The 15525-nt window shown below is 42.1% G+C and overlaps 2 protein-coding genes across 2 annotated transcripts; both read left to right on the top strand.

Annotated features, from left to right (window-relative positions):
* Nucleotides 1-4235: 4235 nt before the first annotated feature.
* LOC120703247 (pyrophosphate--fructose 6-phosphate 1-phosphotransferase subunit alpha-like) lies at nt 4236-10111 on the top strand. The gene is made up of 18 exons (XM_039987275.1): nt 4236-4541; nt 5142-5314; nt 5917-6029; nt 6468-6656; nt 6777-6844; nt 6934-7017; nt 7268-7321; nt 7789-7869; nt 7957-8050; nt 8154-8227; nt 8312-8422; nt 8511-8555; nt 8638-8694; nt 8815-8919; nt 8995-9111; nt 9249-9352; nt 9475-9640; nt 9732-10111. The coding sequence occupies exons 1-18, from the start codon at nt 4437-4439 to the stop codon at nt 9858-9860; spliced, it is 1869 nt and encodes a 622-aa protein (XP_039843209.1). The 5' UTR covers nt 4236-4436; the 3' UTR covers nt 9861-10111.
* An 886-nt stretch (nt 10112-10997) lies between these two features.
* LOC120703246 (uncharacterized protein At2g39795, mitochondrial-like) lies at nt 10998-14967 on the top strand. Its single transcript, XM_039987273.1, has 3 exons — nt 10998-11402; nt 12727-13064; nt 14392-14967. The coding sequence occupies exons 1-3, from the start codon at nt 11103-11105 to the stop codon at nt 14549-14551; spliced, it is 798 nt and encodes a 265-aa protein (XP_039843207.1). The 5' UTR covers nt 10998-11102; the 3' UTR covers nt 14552-14967.
* Nucleotides 14968-15525: the final 558 nt, after the last annotated feature.

Genomic DNA, 15525 nt, shown 5'->3' with positions numbered 1-15525 from the left:
TCGGCCATGCGGAGCGGCGGCGGGCGGCACGCACGGTCTCCTCCTCCCCTGCTCGTCCCCACGGGCTCGCCTGGCCCCGCCGGTCGTAGATGCGTTCGAGGAGAGAGGGAATGCAATTTTGCATCGCCTCTCTCCTCCGACGCAATTTTCCTCTTGAGTATGGCGCGGCTGTTGGAGTGGATGCCTCGCGTGAACAATAGAGGTTGGAGAGGCAAATTGCGTTTGCCTGCCGTTGTTGGAGTCAGCCTAATGCCGAGATAATTTCTTTATAGCATACTAAAAGTAATCCCCTTATTATGAGCACAAGATTGAATGAACTTCAGGTCCATCACATATCCCCAGGTTCGAGTGGTGGCCCATAAATGTATGCTATGGGGTGATATATTTTTGGGAAATTTATGCACTTTTATGCGAGGGAGGTTTCAATTATATGCAGTGAGCTTAGACTTTAAAAATGCAGTGGCATGAATACTGTATGTCTTCCTTCTACCGGAGCATATCCTGAACATTTGGTTGGGATCCACAACTGCTGGTGGGTTACTCATTCCAAGTCTGCAATTTAATATGCCATCAAATATGCATATTTCTAGAAAAATGCATATATGTATAAATGTACTACAACACACACTTTTAGCCAAAATATTCTTCAGGGGCTAATATCACAAATTGCCATTGAAACCAGTAGCCGATTTCAGATCGATATGCATGTAGACCTTCAAGTCATATGCTTATGGAGGCAATTAATAGTGACATTACGCATTCTGATGCGTTGAGCAGTGTATGCACTACTATGGTAGCATGATACACAACATCAAACCATGGCTGCCAAGCAGAAATATCGAATGCAGAGTTAATTTATAGTCTAGCTCATTTCTATTTTTGCTCAATATAGACCCAATTACTCATACCATATTGAAAATTGGGTCATGAATCATTATGATTATCGCAACATGTTTGTGTATAATCTTTATGACAAGGGAGTATTAAAACCACACATACTATTAGTGTCCATTAGGTATAGCCAAAGAGAGATACATTGTACCTCAGTAGGTAATCTTCAGGAGTAAACCGTAATGTATGGACATTGGTGGGAGTACATATGTGTGCGGCAATAGTACATCTAGACTTCAAGCCAACTGTCAACATGGCAATACCAGGCAAGCATCTCCAAGTGCAAGCCTCAATGTATCAGTTGCATGGGGCCAACATATAAAAACTCCTTGATAACATTTGTGGCGGTACACCTACCAACAGGGTAGGGTTCCCCTTAGATCATACACTAATTGTTCTATACAAAGCACTATGTTAATTAATTTATTGTTCTGCATGAGGAGAAGCTTTGGAATAGAGCAGAAAAGACCAATTTTATGATTATCTGGGAAATATAGTCTAATGCAAAGTTTCAGACTAAGCAAAAGAAGACAATTGCTTGGCAAGAGCGTAAATGACCAATATCCTTCTGGGATAAACTCTAAAGAGGCAGTGCAGCTCTCATATGGTGTTTGACATCTAAGACTGGAAGTAATCGAGGAGATTTCAACGGTCCTCCAGAGGATCCTCAGGACCCTTTCTTAATTACAAACCTAATCATTAATTGGTTTCATCGCTAGCAACATTTTGGTCGAGATCGATAAATAGCCATTCAGAGCCTAGATCAATTACTATGACCAAGAATTGCGTCAACCACTAAAAAAAGCTTCTAGCTCTGCTGTGATGTGGGATTCATATTCATCTTCCTGCTTTCAACTTCTGGTAATAGGCAGGTAGTTCTCAGTTAGCAAATAAGAGTATGAAAAATGCAGGTCTACTGGCCAGAATATCCACACCTAAAACCCTACACACGTCCTTCATGGACTTAACCTTTACCATGTGGCTTATTCATATATTCGACAACACATTCAGTAAATTTTCCTCTATTGTGCCTTGTCTTTTCAGTGACCATGGGGACACAATTTGTTCTGAATTGTGATGTGCGCTTCAGGAACAACCATGGTCAAAAAAGGACAAACCAATTCAGTTAGAGTAGAAATTAATGGGCTACAATGATAGGCATAAATTACAATATTCAACAGTGCACGCACGCTATTATGCACATCTTCCCTAGGAAACACACTATGGATGTTTTCTCTAAATTCTAACGATTAAGCACGTCGGATCCCGTACTTCAGATGACAACTCAAGAACCTTTCGCTTTCGGTGATGTACTTTTGGTGAAGTACTTAATATTGTACCCAATGAAAAACTTTTGGTGAAATACTTAGCTGCTGTTTGTTTTTCGAGAACTTTTTTTTAGCCTCTATCACATAAAAAAATCTTACTATTTAGGAGTATCAAATAAAATTTATTTATAAATGTTTTTTGACAGATGAGTGCTAATTCGCGAGATGAATCTAATAAGCCTAATTAATCCATATTTGCTGTAGTAATGCTACAGTAACCATCTGCTAATTACAGATTAATATACCTCAATAGATTTGTCTCGCAGTTTAGCTCCAGAGTTCTGCAATTAGTTTTGTAATTAAACTTCATTTAATATTTTTAAATATTAAAATTGCTTTTTATGTGACAAAGTTTAACCCCTGAAACTGAAAAACCCCTTAATATTGTACTCGTAGGCAGCAGTTGTCCTTCATACGACGCCTTGACAAATACTCCACTTCGTAGGCAGCGCCGAGGGCAACGCGCAGCGCGAACCTTTTTTTTTTTTTTGGATGTATCACCTTTTATTAATTGTTCATGGGTACAGAAATACAAATGTCTTCAGACGGTGAAAGAAACCACACTTGTCTACCTAAGTCACAATAAACCGAGCTTCTAGCTAACTTATGCGCATCTTCATTAGATGCTCTGCCTTCATGAACAAACTCCGATGAGGCAAAGGATCCCGCCCTAGCCTTGATCTCCTAGACGATATGCCCATAGATACCTTTGCTGTCGCATCTGATGTTCTTCACAACATTTATGTTGTCACTTGCAATCCTGACCTTCCTGATTGCGAGATCGCTGGCAAGGGCAAGCCCCTCTCGGCAAGCGATTGCTTCCATCGATTCCGGGTCAGTAACCCCTTGGGTAATAAGAACTGAAGCTCCCTGGAAAGCTCCCGTTCCATCCCTTGCTACTGCCGCTGCCGCTACTCTGCCCATGTTCTTAGATATTGCCGCGTCCACATTAATCTTTAATGTGTCTGCTGGAGGAGGGATCCACCTGGGCACTCGCTGCTGGGTCCCCCTTCCTCCACTTTGTTCAGGCTTGATGAGATTAAGATCAGCTATGTACCTGTCGATGAAACAGTGTGTAGACAATGGGCTCTGGAATGAATGCTCATGGATAGCTTTCCTCCGCACGAACCAGATCGCCCACAGGGTGACCGTGACCCTGATCAAATCAGCTTTCATCAATTTTTCTGCTGCTTCTACCCACCATGCGTGAGCATTTGTCTCCTGAATGCTGTACAAAAAATCAGTCACTTCTGCACGCTCCAAAGCCCAAACACATCTTGCCAAGTTACACTCAATCAAGGAGTGTTTTCAGGAATCCTGTGCTCCGCAGATGCCACATGAACTCTGTTGGTCCATGTGTCGACAAAAGAGAATGTCCCCCGATGGTAGAGAATGACGAGCAAATCTCCATAGGAATACACGTATTTTGGAAGGGACATCTAATTTCCAGATCCCCAACCATTTCTTCTCCTCAGCTTTAGTATCTGATCGCCCAGCAATATTCTCCATATATTCTGTAGCATGATGCTTGTTAATAACCAGCATCCTCTAAGCTGATCTCACTGAAAAAACACCTTTCTTTTCATGGTGCCATGCCCAGAAATCGGCTTGTCTTTTGGTACATAGAGGGATGTTAAGTATTGCTTCCACATTAGCTGGTGTGAAATAAGTTTACAACATTTGCATATCCCATGTTGCCGTCGTAGCATCTATCAGCTCACTTACCAAATGAGGGGCCATTGCAGCTGAAGATCTAAGCAGCCTAAGTGATCCTTCCCTAGAAAGCCAATTCATGTTCCGAATTTTAGTAGTTCCGTCTGTTCCTATCCAGCGAATCAGCTTTTGTGTCAGCACTTCCCTTCCATCCAAAATAGAGCGCCAAACACGAGATGGTGGTGTCCCAATTATGCTACAAGAATTCAACTGAAGTCAAAGTACACAGCTCTCAAAATACGAGCACTCAGGTGCGCGCAGCACCTGGCCACCTACCCTACCCTTGCCGCAAATTCCAGGTGGCACGGGCGCGGTTGGCGCCGCAGCGCGCCCCGCGCGTGCGCGCCGCAGGCGTTGTTGGTGGGCTGGTGGCTGCGGGTCCACCCCCAGCAGGCCCCGGTATAAATGCCACGCCAACCGCGTGGGCTTCATCGCTAGGCGATCGAACAGAACCTGCTCCTCCTCCATCGTGATCCGCGAGCCGAGCCCGAGGCGGTGGCGGCGATGGGCAGCGTGGCCATGGACTCCGACTACGGCGCGCCGCGCGAGCTGTCGGCGCTCCAGAAGGCGCGCGCGCTCTACCAGCCGGATCTCCCGCCGTGCCTCCAGGTACGCACTCCGCCCCACCCGCCCTCTCTATCCTCGCCACGCCATTGCCGCTTGCCGGTGCCGCCGCTGGCGAACCCCTCCGTCCCGGATCCGCACCGCCGCCCTGCGGGCTCCGCCGTTCTCTTCCCCGGTCGGATCGGTCGGTCTCGCCGTCGTTGTCGAGGCGGGGGTAGTAGGTCGGGTTGGTGTGGATGGCGATGCCTATCTGTTCCGAATAGTTTCCCTCGCCTTCAGATGGGTGCCGGGTGCGGGGTGGGGGCACCGCACCGTAACAGTGGGTGGCAGGGCGGGGGGTTAGGTGCACCAGTAATGGGCCGACGCCCCGGTGCGCGGCGCGGCGCCGTCGCCTTCCACTGAGCACTGGACTAGCACGGATCTGATCGACGCCAGCGTAATAAACCAGCACTAACAAAAATGGATTCTGCATTGTGTTGATTCCTTGCGCTGTTTAGCAGCGGATTGCGGTAATCTAATCAGAATTACTCTCCATGGCTAGAGAAGGGTTTGATTGATTGAGTAGGCCGCATTCTTGACTGACGCAACTAGACTGATGGCTTTTTTCTTACATCATGCCTGGACTCTGCACTGGATGGAATTCAGGGTACCGCGGTCAGGGTGGAGTACGGTGACACAGCGACCGCGGCGGATGTTGCTGGTGCGCATGTCATCAGCCAGGCCTTCCCTCACACGTACGGGCAGCCGCTGGCGCACTTCCTCAGCAAGACGGCCAATGTGCCGGACGCTACCATCATAACAGAGCACCCTGTCGTCAGGTACACTCTGCTTCCATGATCGTTTCCTTATTAATACTTCATGCATTTTTTTTCCAATTATGATACTTTTTCCTTCGTTTCATGCTTCCATTTTTATTCCTCCAGATTGTACACATTAATTTTGCTCGTGAATTGTGCCAGCATTATATTCTATGTGATACAAACCTTCTACCAGTGAAAAACCAGTGAAAACCAGTACTGCACGCGGGTTCGATTTCACTTGTGTCTGTGAGGCATCATCCATTGTTTGCTTTGTATTTAGTTGGACAATAGCTACATGAGTGGACAGATATGTGACCTTGTACAGTAATTCACTCAGGGGCCGAGCCATGCCTGGTGGGAACCTCAGGTTAGGAGGAAGATAGGTCTAAAAATCATTATTCAATCCAGCACCTCTTGTCTAGTCCAGCACTTCCTGTCCAGCATTCCTGGCTCAGCTACTGCATTAACTTATCTGTTTTACCAATTCATGGGATGAGGTCCGGATGTTAAATTGGTTAACAGTTTATTATTGTACATAATGTTCTGAAATACAACAGCATTTATCTACATATATGTTCTTTTTCCTGGTATTCATTTAAAAGTGTGTGTGTGGGACGCAGGGTTGGTATTGTCTTCAGTGGGAGGCAATCCCCAGGAGGGCACAATGTTATATGGGGCCTGTATGATGCTATAAAGGCTCACAACTCAAACAGCAAGTTTATTGGTTTTCTTGGTAAGCATGCACATAGGTTACTTCAGGAGCTATGATTTAGTTACACTAATTGATTGGAAAGTTTTTTTACTTGCATCTCTCGTTGTTTATGCAAATTGTGCACATGAACAAGGCTACATGCATGATGTGCTCTGCCTTGATGATGCAGTAGTGGTTGGAGGTTTAACATTTCTGCCCATCAAATCATGAAAATTTCTGAATTTGGTGACAAACATAATTTTAAACCAGCAGTCGATTACTAGCAGTGGGAGCAGGAATACCTAGTTGCAATACTATTAAAATGATAAAATATAAGAAATATTGACATGTTGGGAGCTTATTGGCTCTCTGTCTCCATGTGCACATTTGCTTGCCCAATATACACAGTTGATGGTGAACATAGAAGAATCCTGCATATTCTCCATAAATGACTTATTTCTGCCTTTTGTCTTGAAACAGGAGGAACTGATGGATTATTTGCACAGAAAACTATGGAAATCACTGAAGAAGCTCTTTCATCCTATAAAAATCAAGGTGGTTATGACATGCTTGGTCGGACAAGGGATCAAATCAGAACTACTGAGCAAGTAAAGGCAGCAATGGCTACTTGCCAAGCATTGAAGTTGGATGCCCTGGTTATAATTGGAGGTATCATGTGTTATGTTAGTATGCTGAGTTTTATCCTTTTTTTTTCTTGAACATGCAGGAGAGTTTTATCTTTGATTTACAATGATACAGGTTCATAACATCTTTCTTTGCTCTTTGAAGGTGTCACGTCCAATACAGATGCTGCTCAGCTTGCTGAGACATTTGCTGAGTTGAAATGTCCAACGAAGGTTGGATGAAAGTCGCTGGTGTTTATTTTATTTAATTCCTGTATTTTTTTCATGGATGATGTAAATAACTTGACACATCTTTTGAACAGGTAGTTGGTGTTCCTGTAACTCTCAACGGAGACCTCAGGAACCAGTTTGTTGAGACAACAGTTGGTTTTGATACTATATGCAAGGTATCATGAATCGAACTATGAAGTTGTGTTCTTCATCTTGTGTATATACAGCTTATTCATCAGTACTATTTGTTAATGCCATAATTGCCTATTGCTTCTTCTTTGCCGTCGTTGTATCAGAAGTTTCTTCATTTTATTAGTATTTTAATGTAGTTTAGCATAAATAAATTTAATTATACCCTTGTATTCTCCTGTGTTTATGCAAATTTTTGAGTTGTGATAGCCATATAGTATTCTACCATTTTAACAGGTGAACTCGCAGCTCATAAGCAATGTTTGCACTGATGCTCTTTCTGCTGAAAAGGTAAGATGTGCCAAATATCATCCTAACATTTCATTTGTCTGAACATTTTTATGGACTGAAATAAGATCAGTTGTTTCCATTATCGATGTATGGCAAGCACATAATAGAAACAAGGAAAAACATATGTTGATGCTCTTGAAAATAAATAGTATAGTGCACTTATTCAATTTGAACAGTTATAGTAAGATGGCAATGTTGTGCGGCTGTTTTACAAATGTGATCTCCGCTCCTCCATATGGACAATTACATTCTTGAATTTGTCAACTTGACATAGGTTAGGGAAAATCTATTATTCATCTAGGGTTTCAAGTACCCATTATCCTTGGAATTATCCACTGTTTATTTTATTTTATTTATAAGGTTTCAGCGACTTCCCTACCTGATATTTCTGAATTTTTCAACAATTAAATCTATGTTCCTTAACTATATTATTTGGACTCTGTAAATCTCATTTATCTTCTTTGCAGTATTACTATTTTATTCGATTGATGGGACGGAAATCATCTCATGTGGCATTGGAATGTGCTCTTCAGACACATCCAAATATGGTCAGTGATCCTGATATTCCATTGTTGATACTTGGTTACCTCATATGAAAAATTTATTCATATTCGTCTAACATGAATAATTCCCAGGTTATCCTAGGTGAGGAGGTATCTATGTCAAAACTTACCATTTTCGACATTACAAAGCAAATATGTGATGCTGTGCAGGCAAGGGCTGAAAAAGGTAGAAATTAAATAATCTATAGAAGAGGTGCCTACTGTTATCTTTCGTACGTATATATCACGTGTGTTGCCCATATTCCTGATGGTCATATAATACCGTGTAGACAAATATCATGGGGTTGTGCTGATTCCTGAGGGTCTTGTTGAGAGTATTCCTGAGCTGTATGCTTTGCTTCAGGTCTGTATCAGTACCTTAAAGCCTAAAGCGTAAGCACTGGTTTTATTCTTTAAAAGCTTCACTGAGGTAGACTAATTGTTCCAGGAAATTCATGGGCTACATAACAAAGGTGTTTCAGTTGAGAACATCTCTTCCAGTCTTTCACCTTGGGCATCTGCACTGTTTGAATTTTTGCCTCCATTTATTAGAAAGCAGGTAAATATATTATTTTCTGGTAATATTCAGAAACCCATAATTTATCAAATGTTACCATTGCTTCAACCATGTTGTTTATGTGATGCAGCTGCTTCTCCATCCTGAATCTGACGATTCTGCTCAACTTTCTCAGGTATTATGGCAATTCATTCAAATCTTAATAATTTTCACTGACTTTGTTCATTTCATTCTTTTTACACAAAAAATATTTGCAGATTGAGACTGAGAAGCTTCTGGCACAATTAGTTGAGATTGAAATGAACAAGCGCCTTGTAAGCAATTTTCAGACTTCTACACAATTCCTCATCTTATACATACTGGTCAAAGCTTACTTGTAAAATGAGGTCAAGAGTTTGACGTAGGCATTTTTTAATTTTTGGCATCTCTTGCAGAAGGAAGGCACTTACAAAGGAAACAAGTTCAATGCAATATGTCACTTTTTCGGCTACCAAGCAAGGGGAGCCCTGCCTTCCAAATTCGACTGTGATTATGCTTATGTAATTAACCTCACTTCGCTGTTTCTGTTAGAATGCACTACCCAGTCCAATCACTGTTTCATTGTTTGGGTTTAGGTTCTTGGGCATGTGTGTTATCACATCCTAGCGGCTGGTCTGAATGGTTACATGGCCACTGTGACAAATCTCAAGAGCCCAGTAAACAAGTGGAAATGTGGTGCTGCTCCTATTACGGTTAGTATTTGGGTAATTAAGGTCCCTTTTAAATTCAATCAACTTCCCTGAAGTTCAGGTCTAATTCAAAAGAAAGTCCAAATTCAGCTCAACCTCAAATCAAAGCTTAACATTTACAACATTTTATTCGTTGCCAGTCTATGATGACTGTAAAAAGATGGTCCCGTGGTCCTGCTGCCAGCCAAATTGGCAAGCCTGCTGTCCACATGGCCAGTGTCGACTTGAAAGGAAAAGCATACGAGTAAGTATGAAAATGTAGCATTCTAGTTAATCACGAGCTCTTTCTCTACTCTACTTTCCCTTTTTCTGAATCTGTACGTACGTTCTACTGTTCTTGCCTTGTACTAAGATTTTGTTTTCCAGACTGTTGCGACAAAATTCTTCCAGCTTCTTGATGGAAGACATCTACCGAAACCCTGGGCCACTTCAGTTTGAAGGATCGGGTGCTGAGACAAAGCCGATTTCACTGTGTGTTGAAGACCAAGACTACATGGGAAGAATCAAACAATTGCAGGAGTACTTGGAGAAGGTATTTTACCAACTTCGTTGTTAATTTTTTGCCCTTCCAAAAATGATACAATGTGTTAGCTGATCAGTACTTTCCTTGCCCACAAACAAAGGTGAAAAGCATTGTGAAGCCTGGGTGTTCACAGGATGTCCTCAAAGCAGCGTTAAGCGCCATGGCTTCTGTGACGGAGATGCTGACAATCATGTCTTCCCCGGCTTTCAGTGGCCAGGCAACCATCTGAACACCATGCAAAGACTGTACCGTCTGAATGCTGGTCTCGTGTACTCGGTCTCAGACATATTTTGGTTGTCTGTATCATCTGTCTATCTGAAACCACCGTCTTGATAGGTCCTCTGCTCAATATCTGCTGTGTTTTGGGTGTTTTTTCATCTAGACGTATTTTGGAACAGGAATAATTTGAGCGTAATACTACAAACTTGTTACAATTTTGAGTGGCCAGGGTATATAAAATTCTAGAGCAAGTTTTTGCAACATATGGGGCTCACTGTCCCAGTGTTTGAGAATATCTGTGCATCGATAGCTATCTTTGTGATGCGATTTTGCTCCATGTTGTTAATTGGCTCACATCATAGCAGCTTGATATAATGATATTGATGAATTCTACAGTAACTGTATCTATGGTGTATAGCTGGATGTTAACGGATTGTAGGTAATGATGTATTTTACAGATAATGTTTGGCATCGGTTGTGAAAACAAAGATCTTTCGCTGCCAATCATCACCTTGCTAAGTCATCGCTAATCAGTGATCACAGTTTCTATCGAACTGAAACAGGTCTGGACTTCAAGTAAAAGTGGAAAGTTGAAATATAGTTTGCAGTTGTTAAAATATGGTTACATACTGCTAACATTTCGGCATGTTTGTTTGGAACTAACTCAAACAGACATAACATCAGGGATCAAACAACGTTTGTTGACAGCCAACAACCATTTCAAAATATAGTGTAAATTTTTGTTTTCTATTAACTGATTTAATCTAATGTGTGAATTTCGCTTCAGACTATTTTGGCCTATTTGGGAATAATTTGAAAATTCTAACCTACGCAGACGTAACACTTTTTAGTTTTCAAAGAATACCATATGCTATAGGGATTTTAATTATTATTTTTTAATTACACCGTACAACTCAGACACCCACAACGCACGCACACTCACACTCCTATGAGTATACGTACGCAAATCTTATCTTATGAGCATCTTCGAAGACTAAACCGGCAAATTCTTGAGATAACGAAATCACCTCGGCAATGTTGACTGAAGCAACCACAGTATTCCCTGGGCTGGGCTACACCTACGCGCCTCTACTTGGACTGTCAAAATTGGGCCGGGCTTTTCCTTTCCTTCTCCCCAAGAAAATTTCATTCCGCATTCGCTCTCCAAGCTCTTAACCCCTAACCGACCAAAACCCTAGACTCGGAAACCGGCCGCCGCACGCCCCTTGAGAACCCAAACAACTCGGCAACCATGTCGTCGTCGGCGTTCCTCGCCGCCCGGCTCCTCCGCCGCGCCGCCACCGCCTCCTCGTCCTCTCCTCTCTCCGCCCTAGCCCGCCGCGCCCTCCACTTGGGCTGTGCCCCCGTTCCCCTCCCGCGCCGTCTCCCCGCCGCCGCCGCCGCCTCGTCGCCCGCGGCCGCCGCCCGCCGGTTTCTGGCGTCGCAGTCTCCGGCGTCCGCCTCCAAGGACTCCGCCGACGAGAACCTGAGGCGGGTCATCGAGTCGGAGATCGAGTGCGTCGTCCAGTCGGAGGAGAGCTTAGCCGACAAGGTCCGCTTTTTCTTCATTTTATTTGCTTGCCTCCTCACTGTTGTAGTTCGATTCTGTACGTGTATGATTAGTTCATCTCTTGCCAAAGCCATGATTTATTCATGGATACCTGAAGAAATCTAACAAGTCTTGCTGATTAAGGTTAAAAGAGATTAGGAATCCTTAAGTAGATTCAAATACATTTATGTATGCCACTTTCAGTTGGGGGCCAAAAGGAATTGGTTGCCAAATTAACTTAGATGGCAAATAGTGCCTTAGAATTTACTTAAATTCCTATCAACCTAGAGCCACATTAGAGCATCTCCAAGAGTCTTTTTAAATTTCACTCACTAAATTATCATTTAGAGAGCCTTCTGCATAAAATCGCTTTCTATATATTTTCACTCTCCAACAGTTTTTCTGTATCTTTGTGTACACTCTAGAAAGCCATTTTCGTTATCTATCTTTGGCTAGCGAGAAATGCGGAATGGAGGGTGGCTACATTTGGATAACCACTTAGAAAAGCTGTTGGAGGGCATTTTTTTCCATCAAAATATCTATTCCTAACAATGAAGAAAGATATAGAGAGTCTCTTGGAGTTGCTCTTAGCACCATGCTGTCATCAAGTAGATATTGGAATATCATGGTCAATTGTCGTTGGTTAATGAACCATAAGGAAAACTTTTTATTTGGTAACTAAGCAAACACAAAAACTAAGGTCATTGTAAAACAGAAGGGACATATAGATATGCGGTTTTCTCGGACGAAGTGGAAAACCGCTTACTAGAAGATCAGTGGGGACTGCGCTTTCTTTGTTTGAACCACTGGTCAGCATTGTATAATTGAATTCTTATCTATGTTTTAAACAGAGTAAACTTTAATAGGCCACATTCTTTTGTTTAATAAACAATGGCCTTGCTCTTCAGATATTCAGTTCACATTCTCTGAATCCTTTAGGAGTCCAATCGAAAGTTCCAAATGAAGTTTGCACATAGCTGAAACATACTTGTTTGTTGTCAGGTTCAGCACCTAGCAATTTGTCATGTGATATTAGTCAGTGTAAATTCCATAAAGTCTAGGCTATGCAGTAGTATGAATCGATCTGGCAAGTGTAACATGAGTACACAATGTAGGTGTTGAGCACGGATTGTAATCTCAGAGTTTATACCTTGCAATGCAATTTCCTCCTTATGTTTGGGTCAATTTTCCCCTTCTGATCTATAGCAACTTTTTTATTTTTCTTTTTTAGTTTAAAGTGTTATAATGTTGTAAACTTTGTGTTTCCGTCTATTTGTTATGGGAAGTGACACTTGATTTCATGTTTTATGGTTATTTTTGTCAACAGCACATTGAACTACCAGATGACTTCCCTTTTGAGGTCATAGACAATCCTGGTGATCAATCCATAACCCTCAAAAGAGAGTTTGCTGGTGAGACAATTAAAGCTGCTGTCTACACCAACTTTGATACAGAGGAAGAATTGGACGAGGATGACGGGAGTGACAATGACGAGGAATCTTTCAAGCCAGCAATTCAGATGGTTGTCACTATTCAAAAACCAGAAGGTCCAATCCTGGAATTTGACTGCAACTTTAATGATGATGAACTGGCAATTGAAAGTATGAGGGTGCTGAACCGTGATGACCCTGATGCTGAGAATATGTATGAGGGACCACCATTTTCGTAAGTTCTTTGTTTCTTATCTATTTTCTATTTTTCATTCAGGCATAAGATACGCTTTATTCAAGACATTCAGTAATCGGGAAAATAATTTTTCTATCTATGGTTCTTTGCCACAAATCACTTGCACGGGCATGATTGGTCACAAACCACTTTCACAGTCACCATAGAATATTCACAAATATTGCTTTCGCCATATCCTAGAGATGGTATACCTGTGTGTACATAATCTTGCCATCTTGAAGTGATTTGTTCTCGTTAGCTCTATACCAATGCATTTTCTGTTAATGTTAGTGCTTTTTGCTGATCTGGTGCTCCATTTTCTTTATTTTATCTGTTTTAATGTTTTCAATTAGGGGACATGGAAACTAGATGCAAGCAATAATGAAAATATTCATTTTGAGTTGTGAGCCCTAATCCTATCTGTATAGGTTTTTTTTGCAAAGACATCAGATTTGTTAAGTACTTCAATCTAACAAGAGAGACAACATAACAAGGTCCAACCATGATGATGTTGCTGATCTACTTCTGCACACCTAAATATTTATGCATGGGTTTATTGGTACAGTAGGTAGTAGATGTGAGGAGTGAGGAGTGAGGACTTGTCTGATTATGTCCCTGAGTCAGCAGAGACATGTAGCAATTTAGGTGTCTCAAAATGACATGAAGCCTGACAATGATGTACACAGCATGACAATGATATATACAGCATGGAATGTTGCTGTCATGCAACTAACTCAGAAGTAATCATGAAAAGTTTGCATGTGTAGATGTAGCCCAAGCATTGGGTTCTAATTCATGAAGCCTGATGCATACAAAATATGTGCATGACTTTGACATTTTCTTTTCAATTAATTTAGAATCAAAATCAGCTACTACAGTGAGACACATACGTTGCATGGCATGACTTAAACCAGGTGACCTTTGGGAAGCCACAAGACATGAAAAGATGCAACAGTCAGTAGCTAAATACTTCAATATAAATGCCTAGTGGACAAACACTTAATCAAACCCACTAGGTATAGCAATCATGCAGTTTGGATAGGAGCGCTTGGAGACTAGCTATCAATGTGCCTGAACCTTGAACTTATTTCTTTCGGGTTTCATCTCTAGCCTACCCCAATTTGCTTGGGAAAAAAGGCTATGTTGTTGTTGTTGTTGTTGTGTTGTTGCTGTAGATTGTGTGGTGGAACTAAAGAACATACCGTTAGGGATAAAGCATGTGAACCATGTTTGACACCTTGATGCAAGATGATCTATGCTCTCAGCTATGCACTCGTTTGTACAGTTTTTTCTCCTAAGCTTTGTTTTCACATTATTTGCTGTGCAGGGACTTGGATGAGAGCTTGCAGAAGGCCTTGCATAGGTACCTTGAGGCGAGGGGGATCAAGCACTCACTGCATGACTGGTTGTACGAGTACATGATGAGAAAGGATGAGAAGGAGTATGTGGTCTGGTTGAAGAACATGAAGGAGTTCATTGGAAACTGAGTCCCTCTGCCTGTTAGTTCCCTTTTGTTGGGAGAACAAGCCTTGCAGTTATCACCAAATTTCTGATCATAATTGCGCAAATATACTTCTCATGGCAACACATACCTTGCTGCTCCAAGATTTTTTGTTGACCTGGTTATTCGTTATGGAAAGTGGTGGTAATAGTGTGACCTTGAGCTCAGCTTTGTGTAGGAGCCCTTAATTTCTTTGAGCCATGGTTTACTGTGTGGTCATTTTATCAGGTTCTATCAGGATGGACTCCCTAACTGCAGTGCTTGGGTCCCAAAACATTTTAGAGGTTTATAAGCCATCTTGGTGAACTACGAGTTAAATTGTGTCGGTCGAAGAGTAGTTTGAGGACCTATTTGTTGCCTACTGCCAGTTCTAATTTGAGATGCAAGGTATGTTTTCTTTTAGCCTAATACTACCAAGTCTAAGGTTAGTCATGCCCCAGTGTCTTCCAGCTGCGAGTCACGCCACAGTATGTTCAGCTCCTTGTATTTGGTTGGTGTTCACAATTGCACCAAAATCAATTTCTTGGCTCACGAACTAACTTTGCCACACTTCTGTCACACCTAAGCCATACTTTGCATAACTTTGTTGCAGAAAAACTAGTAGGCAACCAAACAAGCCTTGTAACTGTGGTTGTTTGCTTGTTGCTGTTGGAACAAGAGAATCAATTTAATCTAGGTGGATTGATAAGGTTCCTCAGTTTCGTGACGTTGTTTGTAACTGGAGACGGCAGAACAAAACGTGGAAGCCTAGATTGACAGTCCTCGCTTTTGCTTACGGACCCAGATGACAGAACGCGGGATAGAAACTTGAGCCGAGGAGCATCTAGAAAACGTGCCGGCCAATGCAAACGATTGCAAGAACGCCGGCGTGTCGGCCGGATCATGTGAATCTGGTGGCAAATTTTTTTATTAATCTTGGCATGTTGCTGTTGGACTTGGACCATGTAGATAAGCTCCGGG

The sequence above is a fragment of the Panicum virgatum genome, chromosome 4K, assembly GCF_016808335.1.
Source record: "Panicum virgatum strain AP13 chromosome 4K, P.virgatum_v5, whole genome shotgun sequence".
NCBI classification, from domain to species: domain Eukaryota; kingdom Viridiplantae; phylum Streptophyta; class Magnoliopsida; order Poales; family Poaceae; genus Panicum; species Panicum virgatum.
This window is presented reverse-complemented; position numbering and strand designations above follow the sequence as displayed.